This window comes from Prosopis cineraria, unplaced genomic scaffold (assembly GCF_029017545.1).
Source record: "Prosopis cineraria cultivar Desert tree isolate PC_DT_omini unplaced genomic scaffold, ASM2901754v1 PC921, whole genome shotgun sequence".
Taxonomy (NCBI): Eukaryota; Viridiplantae; Streptophyta; class Magnoliopsida; order Fabales; family Fabaceae; genus Prosopis; species Prosopis cineraria.
Window position 1 is genome coordinate 13,808 of NW_026556246.1, and position 24,361 is coordinate 38,168.

The window sequence follows — 24,361 nt, forward strand, 5'->3', positions numbered from 1 at the left end:
TTGGTTCCAAGGTCTAATCTATCACCAGCAGTACTTTAGCTGGCAATTAATTAAATTAAATATAAAAAATTTACAATAATAATACTTTCTTCAGTTCTATTGTACAATAAAGAAGACAAAATGGGCCATGATCTAAAATTGCGTCTCTTGGTCCCGAACCCCCCCAGTTCGTAGGGGGCTTACAACAGTTTCTAGCATTTCATGTAATAAAGATCAAGCTAAATTATTAATAAAAATTGAGCTAGTTAACAAGAGTTTGACCTACATTATGTGATCAAATCTCAATACTGATGTGAAAATCTTGATGGTGAACAATATGTAAATTTGAATATCCAGAATTTTCAGAGATGACTCAATTTATTGACACTCAAGGTTAGAGGGTAGGTCACTAGCTGTAAATATATGGCATTTGATGTTACAGAAAATATCTAGCAAGCAGTCAGGCATGCGTGTAATCGAAATTTGACAGTTTGGCACACATAACGTGCAAGTTGCAATACTTTCTTGTAAATTACCAAATATCAGAATACATCTCAGAGGCCATGCTTGCTTCCTTTTTCCTTCCTCTTCTTTTTCTTATGTTTCGAGTTCTCTTTGGATCTGTGCTTCTTAGAATGCTCCTTGTCTGAGCTCCCTGAGTGAGATTTTTTAGCCCTTTTCCCTCTTTTGACATGGACCTCCTCCTCTTCAGAAGATTCATATGACTTCAGAGATGCAGGCCTTTCTGGACCATATACACGGCGGTTGCTTACGTCAGAACTTGTATTTGGCTCCTCACCAGAGTGGCGTGGAAGGTAAGGACCAGTCTCGTCCATCCTCGGACCAATGGCTCCTCTGCCTCGCTTGGTCCTGCAAAGATGGAGTTTCATCAGTTAAAAACTTAGAAAATCAGCCAGTCAAAATCAAGGCATTCAAATGGCAATAATATATTAACCTAGAGTTTAGAAACATCTCAAGCTCTTCATCCCTTAAACCTTCTGGGCAATGGTCAGTTTCTCCTTTACTAGAGCATGAAGCAGAGGGAGTAGCATTATTATCATCCATGGCAAACCTTCCAGTGCTTCTTGATGAGCTACCATCCCTCCGGCTTCTGTCGCCAGAGTTTTGATCTCTAGATGTACCTTCACGCCTTTTATCAAGATCTAATTCTTTCTGCCGCACTCGCCACATTTCATTTACTTCTACAGCCCGATTTGCTGAAAAAGAATAAAAGAAAGAAGCACAAACAGAAAAGAACATAAACTAGCAGCTCAAGACAAAAAATGTTTGTGCTCAACACAATAACAATGAAACACACACACGGGAGGATTTTCAAATTCCTCAAAAAATAAATAAATTTCAATTGCAACAGGCTTGACAACTCAATCACCTCTAGCTAATAAAGTTGCCAGCACTTTCTAATCTTAAGAATGGTTAAATATTGAGATTATTGGGCTGATTCCTCTGATGATTTGTACCAAATACTGGTCGGTTCCAGCACGTAAAAAGAAAACGGCTCATATGATACCTTGAAGCAAATGTAATAATATTTTTCTCATGCTTCTTAAAATAATCAAAGATTGAACGGCATGCTACTACTTTGCAAAGACAACAAGGTCTCAGTTAAAATATCAGCAAGAAATAGATCATGATTTGCATACATACAGTTAACAAGAGAACCCACTTCAAACTTGATCGCAGACTGAGATATCAAATCAGAAATAGGCATATTTGATACAATCAGAGGTTAAACCACAAATGCTCAGCAGGTCCATGAATCAGAAGTCACAAAGAAGTGGATAGTTATTATTGCGGAAATGTGAGATGGGGTGTTAAATTGCTTCCGACCAAACAATTCATAAAAAGGAAGCAGTTTACATTTTTGTCACCGGTACTTATCCAGAAGTTCTACAAACCATTAGAAAGGAAAATTAAGTGTAAATGGTCTTGGGTAAGAAAAGAGTCATTAAAAAATGGCTTGCTTTGGTTAACAATATGTCCAAAGATTAGGTTGTAGACAGAGCACAATGATATCGTGCAATCTATGTGAACAACTCAACCTAATGGGATAAAACTTGTTGTATTTAATAAAATTCAAATACAAATTATACAATGACCAAGTTATATTTCTAAAACAGCAAATAGGACCCACCTTGTTGTACCCCAAGTACAGTGGCTGTGAGGAAGCGTGAATTTGGCCGATGACGTTTATTAGGCTGTTGAAGATATGCAAGAACACCTTCCTTTTCAGCCTGTCGTCGCAACTCAGCTGCTTCTCTCATAAGAAGAGCAGCTAGCCGGTTTTCAGTCTCCAGATCCATTTAAGCAGCTGAACAAATCAGCAAGGAGAAAAAAGAAAGGGGAACAATTTTAATTAAATGAAGAATGTGAAAAAAAAAAATCTATAATTAAAACAATCTGCTTCCAGGAGACTTGATAAAGGAACAAAAAACATGTCTTTCATGGCCAGTTTAACAGAAAGGAAACAGTTATCACAAAAGACAAAAGCCATTTTTGTGTGTGATGCCTGATATGTCCTTGTTATTACTACTCAATATTATACATCTTTTTTTTAAAACAGAGACACGAGAGCCATTTCTTGTTTCTTGTACATTTTTCATTTTCATTCCCATCCAATCTATGCTCCTAACAACGTCAAGAGATTACAATTTCACAACTCCCAGTAGCAGTATGCCATAATTATGAAAAGAATATAATGTATGTGCATAAAATAGAGCACATAATCAAAAGACCACAAATCATCTCATTATGGAACTATGTACATTTCCGTTCCCCCATTCTTTGACATAACCATTGCCCAAAGACAAAGAACCTGTGAAGAACCCTAATTCTCCAATTCAAACTGTGAATGCTGATTCTATAGAGGTTGTTGGCAATGTAAGCAGCATCCATATTAACGAAAGATGGTTCACTTCATTGGAAAACTATGATTTCAACATGAAGAGAGAGCAAAAATCTTAAACAATTTACATACCCGAAACCTAAAACCATCTTATTGTCAACATCACTTTCAGCACATATTTTATGATTCTAGAAAACATGAAATCAAAACGAACACACCAATTCAATTAAATTCTGTTGCTCACTCTATTTTACATTTTGTTTTCTGCTTTCGTTATCTTTTAGCAAAACCTCCAATTCAATCCAAAACAACAAAACAAAAAAGGATAAGCCCCTTATCAACCTAATCACCACGTTTAGCTTTAGCTATAACCCTTTACCCGCAATTAGTCAACTTTTTCTTATTAACGATTATAGAATGGGGCAACTATGTGAAATATGGTCCCTTCTAAATAACTGCCATGCTCTCCCCTTATTGAAGACCGGGTAATTTCAACAATGCCCACAATCTTCAGCCGATCCAGCAGATATAAGTCAACATCGATCTAGAACTGTCAATCCAATGTTGCATATCAAATTGACCGTTAAGCCAACTTCTTGAGTTTAAACATCGTATCTTCTATCGTTAAAAAGAGTTCATAAGCCCAGTCTTAAAGCAGCACGCAACAACAAACAATAAGTTAATATGGTATTATAGAAAGCATAAACAGAACCCAACAGTTAATAAATCCATATAACCCCAAAATCTATTGTTATCCCTCTCAAATTCCACCATATTTCGGTTCGAATTTCCCTACCCAACACCTAACAAATTTCGTAAGCGGAAATTGAAAAATACATTAGGGGAATCGGTCCAATAGCACGATTGCTTCAAGATTAGCTCTCACCGTTCAGGCGTTGTCACCGAATCGCCTCCGTCGCACGTCCCCCTTAATCTCCTTTCCTTCGATCAAACTCGTCCGTAATAGGGCTTTCTTCTCATCTTCTTGGCTGCGGGCGTTCTCTTGACCTGGCTTCTTTTTTTGGTAAGAAAAGCCTAACAATAATTTTGTTTTCATTTTTTTTTGGCCAGCAAATAGAATGAATAATTTCGTTAAGTCTAACATAATAACAGTTGGAAGCATTGTTTTATTTACAATGCAATTGATAAAAAGTAATACATAAGTAAAGAACATTATAAAGTAGTGTAAATTGCGTATAATCATAATCATAATCTTCGTCCAAATAATAATAATAATATTATTAATTCATGTGGATACTTAAATTTTAAAAAATGTACTACTTTCGTTTAAAATTATAAAATATTTATAGTTAAATTTTAACTTTTAATAAAGTAATTACTTACTTTTTAATTAATTTTATTTTTTAATATTTATCTCTATTAAATATCTTACAATAAATATAAAGTCATTATCAATAAGGACATTTTAAAAAAATAATGATTACACTTCAAAAAACTTAAAAAATATCTTATATTTTTTAACATTTAATTTTTTAAAAAATATTTTATATTTTTAAACGGTTGGAGTATATCGAAGTTATCCATAAAATTTATTTTCATTTTAACTTATACCAAAAATGAAAAAGAGTGTATCTTGTAAACACATGATTAAATTAAAGAAAAATTTGTTTATATATATAAAAAAACAATATTTTGCTAAACATTAAAAGTCCTCTACAAATATTTTTCTGAGAAATGATGAGTGATGACCCTTAAAAAAAAAGAAAATTATATTTAAAAACTACTCAAACAAATTATTTAGAGATAAAAATTAATAATAAATTTTATTAGAGAAAAAAAGTTATGTTCTCATTTTAATAATAATTAATTTCGTATTAATTTTTGTTTATAAATAATTTTTTTTGAGTAGTACTTGAATGTGATTTTTCTTAAAAATATTTAGGGCTTTTTATTCATGACAAATACTTAAGAATTTGCAATTCAAAATTTAACACTTACAACTTGAACTTATTTAAAAGTTTTTACATATGTAACTTATATTGTCAGATCAAATAAAGCAAACAGCAAAATATTTATTATATTTTATATTATGATCAATTTATTATATTTGTTAATGATATACCATTATATATCAATGATATATCCCTCATATATTGTCAAATTTTCAATGATAAACCATTTATATATTAATGATAAATTTTTTGCATATCAAAAATAAATTTTTTGTATATCATTGTGATTCGGCCATATTTTTTAATTTTTAAAACTTTAATTCATATCTTCTGGGTATAACATTTTTTAGCCAATGGCCAATGTATCCAATTTATTTTATGTTATATTATAAATTTTAACTAATAAAATGATGGTTATAAAAATGGTTTTATTTTAAATTTTAAATCTATCATTAATTTAATAAATTATCTAAAACTAGATAGTCTAAATTTAATATTATTTTTATTTTTTCATTTTAGATAATGTTTTAAATTAACTATAAGTGCAAATTCAAAATAAAATAATTTTCTAAACATCATCTTATAAAAAAGAAAAAATAACAATTAAATCTCAAAAGAAAAAATTAATAACAGTTAGGTTCCTAATAAATTTTTTTGAAAAATCAATTGTAAATATTAATTTAAATAATTGTAAATTTCAATTGCAAATATAATATTTAAAGTCTAAATATAACAATTAGTTTACAAGTCAAATTCTTATTTTTAACCGTTTTAATTGATATTTATAATTTATTTAATAAAAATTTTGTCGAGGACCTAATTATAATTAATTCATTCTTTTTAAATTTTACCATCATTCTCCCATCAAAAATAAATTTATTACTTACAAATTTTTAATTAAAAACTTTGAATATAGAGGATATAATTTAACATAAATATATAAAAAATTCATTAGCACATTAGTCATTAAATTGATAGAACCACTTATTAGACAGGAAAACACTTGAAGATGAATGGAAGATGAATAATCTTGTAGCCTAATGACATGTATTTGTAAATAGGATGCAATTCAATCTTGCTTATAATTTTATGCCTTGTCCCTCTAATTTTTTTTTAAAAAAGTTAGTAAGTCTACAACAAGGTGTCCCTCTTCTATGCAGATGATCTAATTCTATTTGGTAACACTTCTGATGCTCATGTTGAGATTATAAATAAGATGTTCCAACAGTTTTGTGCCTCCTCTGGGCAGACAGTTAGTAAGTCTAAAACTAAAGTTTATTTTTTTAAGAATGTCAATCTCACCTCTACTCGTCCCATTTGCTCCAAGCTTGGGTTTAAAGTTTAAACGCACCGATTCCCTGGGACGTTACTTGGGTGTTCCACTTATTAGTGGCCAAGTTACCTCTACTACCTACAATTATATTCTGGAATGGCTGAAATGGAAGAGTAAATCACTCTCTCCTGCTGGCCGAATCACTTTGGCGAAATCAGTCCTTAGCTCCATTCCACTCTACACCACACAGAGCACCTTACTTCCCCCACCGAATAGCAAGGCCATTGAGAAGGTAATCAGGAAATTTCGGTGGAATGATAGAGATGACCATAGGGGTATTAACCTCGTAAAATGGCCTGAACTTTGTCAACCTTTAGCTAATGTAGGACGTGGTCTGCTAAGTTTGGAAGCCCAGGACAAAGCTTTCATTTCCAAGCTTGCTTATAAAATTGTCTCTAAACCCTACACACTTTGGGTACAAGTTTTTAGGGGTAAATATCGTTTGACGGACAGATTCCCACAGGATATATCCAGATGTAAGTCTTCCTACCTCTAGAGGAATATAAAGACACAATGCTCCATGTCAAATGGAGTCTGAGTAATGGTAACGGCCTTAAATTTTGGTTTGATTATTGGGTAGGAGATATGGGTCCTTTAAAAAACTTAGCTTTTGTTGATCTTCCTCCTTTAGAACTTACCCAGCCAATCTCAAATTTTTTAACTGATACTAGTCAATGGAAATGGTCCCTTTTTAGGCGCCCCTTCCCTCGAGAGATCCCAGGAGATGTTGCTGTTGTTTCCCCTAATGTTCATGGCCTTGAGCAACCCACATGTCCCTGGTCTCTCAAAGCAAATGGGAAATTCAGTGTCAAATCCTTCTCTGTGTTTACTTACCTTACGAATTGGAATACCCATGAAGTGAAATGGAAGAGCCTATGGAAACTCCCTATGTTGCAACGAATCAAAACCTTCTTGTGGTTACTTCTTAAGGCGAAGCTGCTCACTAATCGAGAACAATTTCATAGGACCTTAACATTTGATCAATCTTGATCTTTATGCCTTGCGGCTCGGGAATCCATCGAGCATATTTCCGAAAGACTGTTCTCTTGCTACTTCTGTCTGGAAAAAAATCCTGCCAAATTGACTTGTATGCTGATTTTTCTAAGAAAAATTTTGAAGTTTGGCTGATACATCTCCTTCTAAACACTCACAATGATGTTTCTTGGACGATTGGAGTGTGCCAGAAACCTTGGGCATTTTTGCTGGGGAATGACTGCTGATGGTATTCTACGTGATGTTAGCATTATAGTAGATCATACTATTAAAGCTTTCTCTATTTTGAGCAGTTTGATGTAGTAATTGTTTGGCCTGTTTCTTTTCTATTTTAAGGCCTTTGCTTGTACAGTTGATCTTTTCAGTCCACGAATTCTCCTTTTCACTCAAAAAAAAAAAAAAAAAAGAAGAGTCTATTAAGAATCCTTTATAACATTCCATGCTATGATGAGCATGGCGTGCTCATTAGCTCAAAGGCTCATATGAGCTTTTTTATCATCAATTGATTTTTGTCATTCATTTTAAAATTATTTTTGAATTAAGATATAATTTTATCTCTAAATTATTTTTAAAGAAACAATATTTTTTTAAATTACTTATTATAGCAATGTTGCTCCTAAATTAATTAAATCAAAATAATGTTATCTCCCACTATATAAATATCCATTATTGTAACTGGTGAAGCTCATTTTTTTAAGTTAAGGTGAAATTTCACCTCTGAACTATTCTCAGAAGAGTAATGTTACCCTTGTCATTTAAAAATTATAAATATTTGTTAATTGTAGCTAGTAAGACCCAATTTTCATTATATCTCTTTGGCAATGATTTGAAAATCAAACTGAACCGGACAGTTGGACCATCGACCAAAGCTGTTAACAGCTCGGTTTGGACCAAAAAATTATTTTCATGATTAAGTTAGATTGGACAAGAGTTAAGTTACTATTAAGCCAAAGTTGAACTTGAAATTAAAGTGGTTTTTAAAAAACCGGATAGTTTTAAACAAAATATTAAAAAACTTAATTTTAAAAAAAATAGAAAAATTAAAAATTAGATTCTACTAAAAGCTAACTTTATTTTTAAACAATTTACATATATAAAATATGATTTGGAGCCTTTTTTTCATATGCAGATGTTGATAGTTATAGATACAAATGATAATACTTTTGAGTCTACTTATATCTTTATAATAGTATCTGCATTTACAACTATAACTATCAACATCTTTATAAAAAAAAAGTCCCAAATCATATTTTATACATGAAAATTATCTAAAAATAAAATTAGCTTTTAGTGTGATTTATTTTTTACATTTTTCTATTTTTTAAATTTTTTAAGCTTTTTTTAATATTATGTTTAAAATCATCCGATATTTTGAAAACAGCTTCGGTTCCTGATTCAACTTCAGTTTTCTAAATTAATAATAGCTTAACTCCTATCTAATCTGATTCAATCATTAAAATAGTTTTTTAGTTCAAATCAGGCCGTTAATGGCTCCAATTGATGATCCGACTATCCAGTTTGGTTTGTTTTTTAAATCATTGCTAGAGAAAGATAATGAAAATTGGGTCTTATTAGCTTTAGTTAATAGACATCTATGATTTTTAAAATGGTGAGAACAATATTGTTCCTTTGATAATAGTTTAGAAGTAAAATTGCACCTTAATTCATAAAAAGTGAATCTTACCAGTTATAGTAGCAAACTTTTAAACAACAAGAGTAACATTGCTTAGCTTTAAATAGTTTAAGGAAAATACTATTACGATGAGCAGTTTAGGAGTAACATTGCTTCTTTGAGAATAGTTTAAAGATAAAATTACATCTTAACCCTTTAATTTTTTTGCATTTTTGAAATTGTATTATTAAAATAAAAATTTATAAAAAATTAATTTTAAATTTATACTTTTTAAAATATATCTAGCTAGTTAATTTATGAAAATTATAAAATTTTTATATTAAATTGGATTGTACAGTCTATATCTATATTACCTAGAATACATCTATATAGTTAATTTAAAAAATTACAAAAAATTAATATTAATTTAGACATTTTAGATTAAATTTGTACCGGTTAATTGATTATAAATAATTTATTAAAAAATATATAAATCTTATTTCGATAAATATAAAATAAAAGTAAAAAATCTTATTAACTGTAACGAGGAAAATGGTACTCATCTTCTATTGAGCACCGGAGATAATCAAAATTTAATAATAATATTTTTATATTTTCATTAATTTAATTTTAATAATATAATATTAAAAATATTGAAAAACTCAATTAAATTTAAAATAAAATGGCAAATAAAATTAAGGATTGATGTTGATGCGCACGGAATGCAAATGTCTCTTCAGCAGTTTAGCTTGCTTAATTGTACTGCGGTGGAACAGTCGAAGTGAGGGACATGATTAATGAGTGTACGACGATGCAATGCGACTCGATGCGATCATACATTTGATATTAAGGAGAATAATAGGGAGATCTAAAATAATCAATTAATTTAATATAAATTTTAAATTTTAAATTTAAAAAATTTATAAGTTTGATTTTTAATTTTATAATTTTTTTATAAAATTTTATTATAATAAATTTATAACTTATATTTTAAATTTTAATAAAAAAAATTTATTCTTTAATCATGTTAAAATTTAAAAAATAAATTTTAAATTCATCGTAATAAAATTATAAAATTAAAGAGAAATTTATAATTTCTTAAAATTTAATAATTAAGACTTAATTTAAATTAATTAATTCTCTTAAAACTTATTTATCATTCTTCTTTCATATTCTTTCATATTGATTGGAGGGTTATCCACCACTTCCCTTTTCGTCCAATAACCATTAACCGATGTACAGTCTTCTCCGACCTTCATTTTGGCTCCAAAAATGTGTTTGGATTTCAATTGACAAAAATTTAGTTATAGAAAAAATCAATTGACAAAACATAATAATATTTAGATAATATTTTTTTAAAATTTATTTTGATAATTAAAAATGTTTGAATAATTTTTTAGAATGAATTATAAAGATAAGACAAAATGGAAAATGCTTAAATATTAAGAATTAATTCTTAAATGGAAAAAATAACTTCTTCAAAATAAAGTTTCAAAAATCAAATAAAGTTTTGCAAAATTAAAAATGTTTGAATAAGTTTTTACAAAATTATAATTTTAGTCCTAGAATTAATTCTAAACGAACATCCAAACAACCGCTTTCGCATTTGACTACGATACACAGCACAACAAACGCAGTGAGGCACCAGGCATGCCATTTGAGTTTAACAATGGACTGTTCCTCATTTCTTCCTTCTCTCTTCTTTCTTCTTCTTTACATATCTTCCCACGTTTTGATCACCCTCTTTTCTAGTTTTTCAATGCTATTTCTTTTTCTTTTTTCATAAAACAAATTTTTGAAAGGGGGCCAGGCTCGCCCACAATTTAAGGGCAGAGAGAAATCTTCTTCTTGTTTTTTTTTTTTTTAAGTAACACTAATGTTGGGCAGGGCAAGCCATCAATTATCTTCAGGTGTTTACCTAGACACCTTGAAATTAGGATGCCTTCCTCAGCGCCTCGACCAACTCAAGAATTGAACCCCTCCATGATGTGAGAGGACTCAACCCTAAGCCAGCTCAATTTAAAGACAAGGGGTTCAATGCTATTTCTTTTTTCCCTGACTTGGATGTGTAATTTTTCTTACTCCATAGAATCCGGTAAAACCAAGTTACTAGAAATAGGATCAATAATTGAATCAATGTGATTTAAGCATTAATGGTGAAATTTACATTTGAGTTATGATCAGAATAATTATCAACACAACATTTTATTGAATAAGTCAAAATAAATAATTCAACAGTTTATTAGTCCAATTGTACTCTAGGTAAAATCGCTGATTTGAGCAGGACATTTTATTCAATAAGTCAAAATAAATAATTCAACAATTTATCGATTCAATTGTACTAGGGGTAAAACCTCTGATTTGATTGGTTCAAGGCCAACCTAACCTATTCTTAAAAAAAATATGTAGTTATATAGTTGTTAATGCATGCTTCAAACTCGACTGGGTAATCGATCAATTTACTGATTAAACTAATGGGTCCAGAAAATTTTAATATATTTTAAACAATTGAGATCTCATTGGAAGCATGCTCTTGTTGCTGTGAAATTGACTCCCATGCATCATCCACTCTAGGGTGTTTGGTTTTAGTTACCAACATGTAATTCTAGATTCAAAGGCTGCGTTGGGATATTTGTCGGGTAAAATTGAGTATAAAAAATTGATTAATATAATTAATTTTAAATATAATAGATTATGTTACATGGTATAATTAATTTATAGAATTAGATAATTAATTAAATTAATTTTAAATATAATTGGAAAACATGATTCAAAATTAGGAAAATACATGTTTTTTTTTTTAAATAGTAGGGGCAAGCAATAAAGCTGATTACAAGACAAAAGGAACTAAACAATAAAACAAAGAACAACCTAACTCATAGACTTATTTGAAACTATTTTTATTTTATTATTTTATTTTATAGAATGTATTTTGAAAATAAAAAAAATAATGAGTATTTTTCTCATTTTTTCTTATTCTCTAAAATAATAATCTTAAAACACTTAAAAAATGTTTTCATTTTTCTATTCTTCATAGCAATATTTAGTTTTTTTTATCCTCAAAATAATTTTTAAAAACATGTTACTAAACTGATTTTTTTTATTTTGAAGAACAAAAAATTATTTTAAAACAGATTAATGTTGAAATATTATTTATGAATTAGCATTAATTAATAAGCCCAATTGATTGGTCTTTATGATCTTGTGTGTACCGTGATAGGTGGACCACACAAGTGAGCCCAATGGGCAGAGACCCAACCCACAATCCAATAGTCGTCAGTTATTTCCTATCTCTTAACTGACTGAGTCAGAGATAATAGATAATATAATTATTTAATTATTTAATAAGGCAGTTTCATATCTGATCTATATAAGTCGATCAGTCGATAACCACATACACATGACTCATTTTCTTCTACTTCCATTATCTCTGAACTCTCTGAAAGCTCTGGAGACCTGTGGGTTGTGTACCTACCCATACTCGAGGTAATCAAGATTTCTCTAGCACTCATGGATTCTTCAGGTACGCATGAATTACTTTATTCTATCATATTTTATTATACATATGAATTGAGATATTAAGATCTACACGTGGCATCAGAGCTTGGTTATAAATATCAATCTGTATGTCTCAATTCATTATTTATTTTATACGTTCGTTATGAATTAATAAAATTCATTTTATGAGCATGTTTAGATTTTACTAACGTGCTTAATAATTTTTTGAGTATGAATGTGTAATCATCGTTAAAAAAAAACTTTTCCACGTTCTTTCTACTGTGCCTTGTGTCCCACCTGATGGATTCTTCAGTCGTGGAAGGTGCCGGCGTCATTATGGCTGGCTGCTGCTCCTTGTAAACTCTGATCTACCGTTGAAGAAGCTGGATGGCGCAAGGCTGGCAGAGAAAGACGTCGTCTGGAGCTACGTATGGAGGCTTTACAGTCACCGGAGGAATGATCGGAGCTTGTTGTCCTCCCATTTTGCAATCATTGTCGGCGACGTTCCCCCTACCCAACCGTCCAGATGACGGCATCCTCGTGTTCCAGCTCGCGGCTGGAAAGACCCAAGTACAGGGTCAAGGAACCGGATCCTAAGGATCCAGTTCCATGGGTTTTGGGCCCATTTTCTTATGGGCCCAGATCTTTGTTCCAAAAAAAAAGGTGGAGGCTTGAACCGGGTCAGAAACCGGATCCCTAGGATCCGATTTCATGGAGTTCTGGGCCCAAATTTTGTTTGGGCCCAGACCTGATATATATATATATATATATATATAAATATTTCTATTAATTATGTTTCAGCCCCATTTTTAAATTAACTCTTTTTTGCCCATAATTTATTTAATTTATGTATTAGCCCCAAGGTATTTTTGTAAATTACAGTATAGCTCCTTAACTTCCAGAATTTCAAATTTGACCCAAATTGCTTTCAGAATTACTTATTTGCCCCTGATAACCTTTCAAAAAAATTTCACTCAAGTTTTAAATTTGTTCTTTAATTCTCAAAAGACCCTAAGGACTTTAAAATTATTTTGTTTTGTGCTAAAGTCCTAAAGTTTGTGACTTTGTAAATTATTGATGACGTTTAGGATCTTGTAGCATTGATAATGGACATACCCCATAGGTATGACATTATTAATGTGATTTTGACGATTGGCTTTGAGAATAGGCTAATAGCACTCCTTTAATGTATTAGATATTTATTGTACCCTATAGGTATGGAAATGTTTAATGCATTATTTTGTATGAACTTTTATGTGAGCTAAATCTTTATGGTATATGAGCCTTCTTGGTGCATGGTTATAGTTGCATAATTGATAATCGCTTGTTGGGAAATTCTGTTTTATAATTATGTTATGCACGCATAATTAATATTTTCAATTTTCTATTTTGCGATTTCAATTTCTGCTTTTATGCAACTATCCTTTGTGAAGGCTCTCAATGGGACTAACTATGATGACTGGAAAGAGTCCCTCAATATGTATCTAACCATTTCTGAGAAAGATTTAGCTCTGAGAAAGCCCTAGCCTGCGGATCTCTCTTTCGAGTCCAGTGCTTCTGAAATAGCCTTCCATAAACAATGGAGTGAGTCCAACCAGATCTGTTTAGCGATCATCAAGTACACAATTGAAAAGGGAATTAGGGACAGTATTTCTAAAAATGATACTGTAGTGGAGTACTTGAAAGCTATTGATAACAAATACAAGAAGCTTGACAAGACTCAAAAGAACTACTATTTGTCACTTCTTGACAATACTCGATATGATGGAGTTTCTGGTGTCAGGGAGCACATTCTAAAGCTTGTTCATTACTATAACAAGCTTAAGTCATATGGGATTGATTTGGGTGAAAGTACCTTAGTTTACTGTGTTCTTCAATCACTGCCTTTAGAGTACGCATTCTTAAGGACTTCATACAACTCACAAGAAGCTGAATGGTCTGTTGATCAGATGATATCGATAGTCACTCAAGAAGAGGAAGCTATGAAGAAGAATTCCTCTCACTCAATAAACTATGTTTCTCATGGCTCTAGCAGCAAATCTGGAGGGTCATATAAGAAAAAAGGGAAGAAGCATGATGCCCCAAAGCTTAATAATCCAACCTTTAAGAAGGATGGTGATAAGAGTGAGAAGTCGAGGAAGAAACCCTTTAAAGGGTTATGCAATTATTGCAAGAAACCGGATCACATTAAAGCTAATTGCTTTAAATTGAAGAACAAATAAGAAAGTGAAGGTACAACTCTTCAAACTGCCCCTCTAGCTCTAGTTTGTTTTAAATCTAACACCATTGAAACTTTCTTTGACTCATGGTGGCTGGATTCTAATGCCACTGTACATGTTGTGAATTCTCTACAGGGGCTAAGAAACCAGAAGGTTCTAAGTGAGGCACAGAAGTCAGTCTTTGGCATAGTAGGGAGCAAGGCATCAGTTGAATACATTGAAACTATTTCTTTATGTTTAAATTCTGGTCATGTTTTGCATTTGAACAATGTTGTTTATGTACCTTCTGCGAAGAGAAATTTAATTTCAACTTCTGTATTGGATATTTGTGGCTATTCATTCTTCAAAGGAAATGGAAAAATTGATATTTGTTTTGATTCCATTAATGTTGGTGTCGCTTCCTTGATATATGGTTTATATTGATTGAATGATTGGTCACTTGAACTTCCTAATCTCCATATCAATACTGCTATTGGGCATAAACGTCAAAGGCCTAATGATAATTCCTTTATGTTATGGCATCGTTGTTTGGGTCATATCTCTAGAGAGAGATTGAAGCGTATGATCAAGCAAGGTGTCTTACGAGACCTTGATTTCTCAGATTTTGAGACTTGTGTTAACTGTATAAAGGGAAAATTCCTTGCTAGAGCTAGAACCAAAAGGGCAAAGAGGTCTGAAAACACTTTAGACCTAATTCATACTGATATCTGTGGACCTATCACACCTCCGGCTATGGGTGGTTTCAAATATTTCATTACCTTCACAGATGATTACTCTCGTCATGGATGGATTGAACTCTTGCGCGAAAAGGGCGAGTCCCTTAATGCATTCAAGACCTTTAAAGCAGCAATCGAATTGAAATATGGCAAGTTGATCAAGTGTGTGAGATTTGATAGAGGAGGAGAATTTTATAGGAGATATACTAAGACTGGTAGGAACCCTGGGCCATTTGCTTTGTACCTTCAAGAGCATGGTATTGAAGCTCAGTATACTATGCCTGGCACCCCGCAGTAAAATGGGGTTGTAGAAAGGCAAAATCGTACTCTCATGGATATGGTTAGGAGCATGATCAGTCACTCCTCACTGTCGAAATTCTTGTGGGGTGATACATTTAAAACTGCTATTTATATTTTGAATTAAGTTCCTAGCAAGTTAGTTCCAAAGACTCCATATGAGTTGTATTTTGGAAGGACTCCTGCGCAGAAGCATATACGAGTTTGGGGTTGTAAAGCACAGGTAAAACCTTACAATCCACAACAAATGAAGCTTGATGCTAAAACTGTTGATGGTTTCTTTATTGGCTATTGCATCGAATCTCGTAGGTACAGATTCTATTGTCCAAATCACACTGCTAGGGTAATTGAATCTGATTGAGCTTACTTCTTTGAAGATGCCTTAGACAGTGGGAGCTCTGTGCCTAGGCATATTACCTTGCATAACGAAAGTAGCATTTTGCCTATGCCTATCTTGACAACTCCTCATGTTGACAGAAATAATGCCGTGGATCAGAATGAAGCTCAAGATGAACCATCTTTAAAGGGTGATAGGGATATGGTTGTTGAACTGAGACGGTCCCAAAGGGTTCGCAGGTCTGCTATTCCAGATGATTACATGGTGTATTTGCAGGAATTTGATTTAGATGCTATTGATAGCTTAGACCCAATATGTTACCAAGAGGCTATTTCTAGCTCACATTCTTCTGAATGATTGGAGGCTATGAGTGAAAAAATTGCCTCTATATACCGCAATCATGTATGGGAGCTTGTAGAGCCACCAAAAGGGTTTAAACCAGTGGGTTGCAAGTGGGTCTTTAAAACAAAACGAGGAGCTAGAGGTGAAATTGATAGATATAAAGCCAGAATTGTAGCTAAAGGCTACAACCTGAAAGAAGGTATTGATTACACAGAAACCTTCTCTCCGATATCCACCAAAGATGCTTTTAGAGTGGTAATAGCTTTAGTTGCACAGCTTGATCTTGATCTTCACCAGATGGATGTCAAGACTGCGTTCTTGAATGGCAATTTGTATGAAGAAGTCTACATGACACAACCTGATGGTTTTGTTCAATCCGGTAAAGAACATCTAGTGTGCAGATTAAAGAGATCCATCTATGGGCTAAGACAGGCCTTTAGATAGTGGTATCTGAAATTTGATGAAGTTATCACCTCTCTCGATTTTGTTGAGAATGTCTCAGATCAGTGCGTCTACCAGAAGTTTGATGGAAACAATTTTGCCATTCTTGTTCTCTATGTTGATGATATCTTATTAGCCAGCAATTCAATAAATTTTCTCAATGAGATAAAGTGCCTATTGTCTAGCCATTTTGACATGAAAGACATGGGTGAAGCCTCCTTTGTTCTTGGGATACAGATTCATCGTGATAGATCTTGTGGTATTCTTGGTTTATCACAAGCCACTTATATTGAGCGGGTACTTAAGAGATTCAGAATGGATTCATGTTTCCCTTCACCTACTCTTGTACAGAAAGGTGAGCTGTTGTCAGAGTTACAGTATCCCAAGGATGATAAGAAGAGGGCTGAAATGAGAAAGATACCATATGCTTTCACTGTCGGCATCCTTATGTATGTTTAAGTGTGTACTCGACCAGATATAGCCTTTGCCATTAGTGTGCTAGGTCGATACTTAAATGATCCAGGTCCGGATCATTGGAAGGCTACTAAGAAAGTTATGAGGTATCTTCAAGGTACGAAGAATCATATGTTGACTTACAGAAGGTCAAATTCTCTTGAGATTGTTGGGTATTCTAATTATGACTTTAAGGAATCAAAAGATCTTGAGATTGTTGGCTTTTCAGATTCAGATTTTGCCTCTTGTCTGGATGATCGTAAATTCATGACTGGCTATATTTTCATGTTGTCTGGAGGAGCTGTCTCTTGAAAGAGTGTGAAACAGACACTTACGACAGTTTCATCTATGGAAGCTGAGTATATTGCTTGCTTTGAGACTACATGTCACGCTATATGGCTGAGGAAGTTGATATCTGGCATGCGGCTAGTTGAGTCAATATCACGTCCTCTAACCATTTATTATGATAACAAATCTGCAGTATACTATGCTAACAATCACAGAAATTTCAGTCGTACAAAGCATTTTAATATCAAACTTATATTTGTGAAAGAGAAAATTGCTGAGTCTCAAACCCGTGTGGTACACATTCCTGGCATGCAGATGCTTGCAGATTCGCTGACTAAAGGCTTACCTGTAAAAGTTTTTCAAAATCATGTAACTTGTATGGGTATTGTAAATTCCTTTGATGTTCTAGTTTAGTGGGAGTTTGAGAACCTTTTATGTTGCAATTTCTCTTTAGGCTTTGTTTTTCTTCTATGAGTTATGTTCAGTTTAGTTAGATGCGTCTATATCATTTGTATCCCCATAGGATTCAATGATTCTGTTGTGGTACGCTATGCATGTCACTTGTTTCCTCATAGGAATCAGTAATTTATGTTGTTATCTTACTGAGTTATGTTTTTTGAAATAAAATTTCATGGTTTATTCATATTATGAGATATCATATCACTTGTTTCCCCATAGGATTTTGTGATTTTGTGGAGTTTTATTTTTGAATTTTGTTTGTGGCTTGTTTATACAACTTGCTTAATTAATGCAATCCAAGTGGGAGATTGTTGGAATATTATTTATGAATTAAGATTAATTAATAAGCCCAATTGATTAGTCTTTATGATCTTGTGTGTACCGTGATAGGTGAACTACACAAGTGAGCCCAATGGGCAGAGGCCCAACCCACAACCCAGTAACCGTCAGTTATTTCTTATCTCTTAACTGACTGAGTCAAAGATAATAGATAATATAATTATTTAATTATTTAATAAGGCGGTTACATATCTGATCTATATAAGTCAATCAGTCGATAACCGCATACACATGACTCATTTTCTTCTACTTCCATTATCTCTGAACTCTTTGAAAGCTCTGGGGACCTGTAGGTTGTGTAGCTGCCCATATTCGAGGTAATCAAAATTTTTCTAACACTCATGGATTCTTCAGGTACATATGAATTACTTTATTCTATCATATTTATTATATATATGAATTGAGATATTAAGATCTACAATTAACACTTAACCACTCCATTGCTTTATGCTTATTAGCACCTTATAGCATGGTTTCACTCATCATAAGGGACTAAGGGTAAGAATTCAGATCAGAGCCTTCCATATAGGCAGTCTCGGTGCCTGTTTCGATAAGCCATATTAATCGATTCTACCCTCTTAAAAACCATGGTTTTGGGGAAAAACCCAAATACCTTTCTGGCCAAGAAGTCAGCAACTGGGATAGCTTCCCGTAATGGGCATACTTGATCTGCACCGGCGCACATGATAACATATTAACATGAGAGCACGTGTTAAGTTTATCTCGTCATGTAACATGAGAGCACGTGTTCATAATGACGCTTCTGAAGCATCACAATAAAAGATGACTTTCTCAAGATCCTGTCTTATGCATAACTGAAGGGAAGCTGACAATTAAGACTCCCTAACGCCATTAAATGTAAGGGAGAATGACAGTTAAATTTTAAAAAATAAATCAATAACAGTTAAATTTTAGATAAAATTTTTTTATAAAATAAGTTATAAATATCAATTCAAACAGTTACAAATAAAAATTTATTACAAGATTATATTTAATATTTAAATATTTATTTATGATTAAAACTCTTAAATTTATAATAATTTAGATTGTTATTTTCAACTTATTTTTAAAAAAATTCTGTCTGAAACTTAACTGATATTGATTCAATATTTTGGGGCTTAATTGTCATCCTCCCTATCTACATTAGTCACTCTAAATTATTGAATTCTCAATAATAGACCATGATCCTTGCTTAAAATTAAAAAAAATATATGAATAGTCTAAAATATTTCTTAGAAGTAACTTTATTAAATTTTTAAGTAACTATTGTATATTTACAAATGTCTTTGTAAAGTTTCAATCTAAAATGTTTCTTAGAAGTAACTTTATTAAATTTTTAAGTAACTATTGTATATTTACAAATGCCTTTGTAAAGTTTTAAAAGTATATTTTATTTTTAAATTGAAACATAATTCATTCCCAACTATTGTTCTTTGGTTTTTTAATTGAGAGTAACAATATTCCATTTCATGATAGTAATTTCAACAATGTTTTTTTTATTTTTCAAGTGATCTATCTGTATATTAACACACATAAAAATGCATAAGTGAATGGGTTCATATTCAAAGGTAACTTTAGTAAATTTTTAAATGACTATTGTTTATTCATAAGTACCCTTGAGAAATTTTAAAAGTGAATTTTAGTTTCATACTAAAAAATAATTCATTTTTAACTATTGTTCCTTAATTTTCTAATTGAGATTAACAATACTCTTATCTCATGATAATAATTTTAATGTCATCTTTTTAATTTTCAAGTGCTCTACTTATATATTAACAAGTATAAAAATTTACAAGTGAGTGAGTTTATATTGATAAATGACTTTAGTAAATTTTTAATTAATTATTATATATTCGCAAGTGCTACTGAGAAGTTTCAAAAGTAAATTTTAATTTTATATTAAAAAATAATTCATTCTCAACTATTGTTTTTTGTTTTTTCAACTAAAATTAATAATATTCTCATCCCATAATTGTAATTTTAACAATATTATTTTTTTTATTTTTTAAATAGAGGATAATTTATAAACTCATATATTCTTTTAATTTTAAATAAAGATCATGATTCATTATCAAAATTTTAATAATTTAAATTTCTTAGTTATAATTAATGATCTCAAGGGGATCCCTCATTGTCATCTTTCCTAACTCAAGACTGCAGTGCTACGCAAAAAAATATGCTTTTCTAAAGACATCTAAATACCCCTTATATTGCTCAAAACAAAACCAAAAACACTATTAAAAATAAGGGTGAAAATAAGCTAGATGAATTAAACTTTGATCAAATATATCTAAACTCATATGATAAATCAAAATACCTGATTGTGACGTGAAGCATGTATAAAAATTTTTAATGGTTCAAATCTAAATCTACTTCCAATCTAACTTAACCTACAAGTCTAATACCTCATTTGACATATTGAAAATAATTTTAATAAAAATAAAAATGAATATAGAGGTGGATGTCTAAATATCGAAATAGAGATGTATATAAATTTTAAAAATATATATGGTATGTTTATGAAAATAAAAAATTATTTTTATTTAATATTAATGTTATTTTTATTCAATATTAATGTTTAAAATATGAAAATACTAAAATGTCTCATAAAAAAAAAAAATTGCTCCAACCATGAAATCGATGAACACAGGCAAACCACACTAGCAACTGAATTTCCGTCCAACATGCCATTCCTCAACAATCCAAAATAATCAACAAATTAGAAAAAATCAAGAAAATTGATAACCACAAAAAAAAAAAAAAATCAAACACCACTATTGCAGAAAATCATGAGCGTTGTGGAATTAAATGACTAGAATGGATCGGAGATTTGTGGAGGTCCGTGACTTGGTTGCTCAAATGCAGAAATCTGGAAGAAGATAGCATGCCATGGTCAAATCAAAAGCCAGATCTAGAAGAAGATGAAGCACGCCGTCGTCGAATCAAGAGGCAGGTCTGGAAGAAGATTGAAGCACGTCGTGGTTCGAGAGGCAGATCTAGAAGATGATGAAACACACTGTCGTCGAGTTTGGAAGAAGATCTGGAAGAATATGAAGCACGTCGTCTGGAAGAAGGGGAAGAAGACGAGGTGGAAGAGGGGTGGCATAAGTGGAAATCGACGAGGGAGAAGTGATGTAGGTGATGGAGTTGGCCGGCCAATGACTATGATAGTGAGGTAGTCGATCTCCTCGCTGGGCTCTTCATCATCACTGTTGGTCTGTTCGACAGTGTTCTAGTGGAGGGGCAAGTGGAAGAGTCAAGGACCTAGCTTCCATGGAATTCTAGCCATTTTCATGGAGTCCGCTTTGCTCCTCCTCATCTTTGCTCTTCCTTTGTTCCTCTCTGCATCTAGGAGCAAATCTGGACCGTCAGATTTAATTCTTTTATTTTTATTTTTATTTTATATTTATTAAAATAAAGCATTTATAAAAGTTATAAAAAAGTATATTATAATAAATCTGACCACTAATTTAAATAGTCTAGATTTCTATAAATAAAATAAATTAATTTATAAAATTTTAAAAAATTATTCCCTTCTTAAAAAAATATAAGGTATTTTTAAAGAATTAAATATTAAAAAATGTACAGTATTTTTAATATTTTGGTGTAATTATTGTCTTTTTTTAAAGTATCCCTATTAATAATAATTTTATTTATTGTAAGGTATTAATAAGGATAAATATAGAAAATAGAGTAGTTAAAAAGTAAATAATTACTTTATTGAAGGGTGAGATTCAGTTAAAAATATTTTCTATTTTTAATAAAAAGAGTCTAGTATTAAATTAAACGGTTCAAATTAAATCAATAATATTCAAACTAACAATAAGTAGATTTATTAAATTATTTTATAAATATTTGATTCCTTAATATAAATATACATTGTTTAGATTGGCTATCAAATTTATTATAATATATTCTTTATAACTTTTATAAATATTTTATTTTAATAAATATAATTTAAAATAAAAATAAAACCGTTTATATTTGACCTAAGTGTAGAGGAGGCAAAGATGCGGAGGAGTAAAGTTGATGCCATTTCATAGGTACGACCATGAAAGCCAATTCTAACTTTTTTGGTGGAACAGGGTTTTGGATTGAAACAAACGGCTTGTCTCCACTATTTTTTCTCTTCACTAACTAAAAATAATATAAAACTATTTAGATTTGGGTACAGATTGAATTTAAATAGTTCAGATATAAAGTATTTATTTATATTTATTAAAATAAAAATTAAAATTTTTATTAAATTTATTTTATCACCAATCAAAACAATCACAATTTAAAATGAAGGTTCCAAAAGTTATAAGTATAAAATATAAATAAAAAATAAAAAAAAAACTTTAATTGGGACCATTCAAATTTCACATGCACCAAATCTAAACAGCTCATATTTTTTTTTAAAATAAGAGAGGGAAATTGAGCAGAAATGGTAGTAAAGACAATCCAACTTCAAAACAAAATATGGCATACCAAATAAGTTAAATTTGAATTTCATTTTCAATTCTATTTTCATGTCTTCAAATTTACTCATACCAAACGAGATTAAAAGCTTTTAAATAAGCTAGTATATTAATTTTAAATATTCCAAATATGTTTAAAAATTATTAAAGTCTACATATATATATATATATATATATTAAACTTAATCGATTTTATTAATTATAATATATACTAATTAAGATAACTTATCAACTACAATACAGTAATATAGTAATAATATTAAAATAAATATATAAATCTAATCTACTTGAAAACATAAATAAATAGAAATAAATAAGAATAGATTGGTTAAAAATAAAATAATAAAATTGATATGTATGTAATATATTACATAATAATAATAGATAAAATTATATAATTAAAGTACTTGATTCCAATTAAATCAAGACATGTATATTTTTTATAAATTATTGAATTTATAACAAATTTTTATTAATTTATGAATATATTAAATTGTATTAATTTGATTAGAAAAGTATATATTTAGTATATAAACTTGACAATATATATATATATCTATATATATATATAAACCTGTTAGGCTTATAGGCTATGTTTTGTAAAAATATGTTTGACTTATTTAATTAAATAGGTCTAACGAAAGACCTTAGCCAAACCTAGATTTTTTTAATAAAAATTAATGTGTAATTTTATCTTTAAACTATTCTCGGAGGAATATTGACTCTAAACTATTCATCATAGTAATATTGCTCATAAAACTAATCACATCAGAGCGGTGTTGCCCTAATTGTTTAAATATCTATTACTATAAACTAATGAGACATACTTTTTATGAGTTAAGATGAAATTTTACTCCTAAATTTCTCTCAAAAGAGCAATGTTGCCTTCACAGTTTAAAAATTATAAAAATAAATAACATAATATTAAATGTATATATAAAATAAATATAAAAAATTATAGTATGTTAATAAAATGTTGTAAATTAATAATGTTATAAATTATAATTTTATAACTTGTCAAATATAAATAATTTTGATTAAATTAAATATAAGTAGATTCAAAAGTATTTCTATTTACACATATAACTATTGACCGAAGCCATTCTTAACAACTCAATTTGGACCAAAAAGCTATTTTCATAATTGAGCTAAATTGGACAAGAGTTAAGATATTATTAAGCCAGAAATCAAAGTTGAATAGGAAAACCGGAGCCATTTTTAGAAAACCAAATAATTTTAAATATAATATAAAAAAAAGATTAATTTTTTTAAAAATAAAAAAATTTAAAAATTAGATCCTACTAAAAACTACCTTTATTTTTGAACAATTTATATATATATATCTATATACTATGATTTGAGACTATTATTTTTATAAAGATGTTGATAATTATAGGTGCAAAATTATTACTTTTGAGTCTATTCATGTCTAATTTAACCAAGATTCACTTATATTTGATAAATTTATAAAATTATAATTATATTTTTATCTATTTATTTTATATATACATTTAATATTATTTTATTAATATTATTATAATTTTATTTTTTATTTAATTTTATAATTTTTAAACAGTGATGACAAACATTGTTTCGATTTGATTAGTTAGAGATTAATATTACTACAATGAATAGTTTAAGGATAATATTACTTATTTGAGATAATTTAAAAGTAAAATTATATCTTAACCTTTCAATAAATAAATTAGGTTGGATTAAGTAAGTTAGGCCATAGGTATTTACAGGAGGATGGCTTATTTTCACATCTAGTTAAAAAGGGTATGTGTGCAGTGTGCCACACTAGCATGCATCTTCTAGT

At 30.4% G+C, this 24,361-nt stretch overlaps 1 protein-coding gene across 2 annotated transcripts; it reads right to left on the reverse strand.

Annotated features, from left to right (window-relative positions):
* Positions 1–323: 323 nt before the first annotated feature.
* LOC129298804 (uncharacterized) lies at positions 324–3,885 on the reverse strand. 2 transcript variants are annotated; one of them, XM_054937245.1, is made up of 4 exons: positions 3,729–3,885; positions 2,132–2,308; positions 935–1,196; positions 324–849 (listed from the first exon to the last, which is right to left on the reverse strand). In XM_054937245.1, the coding sequence occupies exons 2-4, from the start codon at positions 2,298–2,300 to the stop codon at positions 534–536; spliced, it is 747 nt and encodes a 248-aa protein (XP_054793220.1). In that variant the 5' UTR covers positions 2,301–2,308; positions 3,729–3,885; the 3' UTR covers positions 324–533. The 2 variants fall into 2 exon arrangements, with proteins under 2 accessions (XP_054793220.1, XP_054793221.1); XM_054937246.1 differs by having other exon boundaries at positions 3,680–3,837.
* Between the last annotated feature and the right edge of the window lie 20,476 nt (positions 3,886–24,361).

What these genes read in the sequence shown, in the direction of transcription:
- LOC129298804 (XM_054937245.1), bottom strand. Translation starts at nt 2,300, where the DNA reads ATGGATCTGGAGACTGAAAACCGGCTAGCTGCTCTTCTTATGAGAGAA. An exon ending in TGTACTTGGGGTACAACAAG is followed by an intron (nt 1,197 to 2,131) that starts GTGGGTCCTATT and finishes ATTCTTTTTCAG; the next exon opens with CAAATCGGGCTGTAGAAGTA. An exon ending in GAGATGTTTCTAAACTCTAG is followed by an intron (nt 850 to 934) that starts GTTAATATATTA and finishes CCATCTTTGCAG; the next exon opens with GACCAAGCGAGGCAGAGGAG.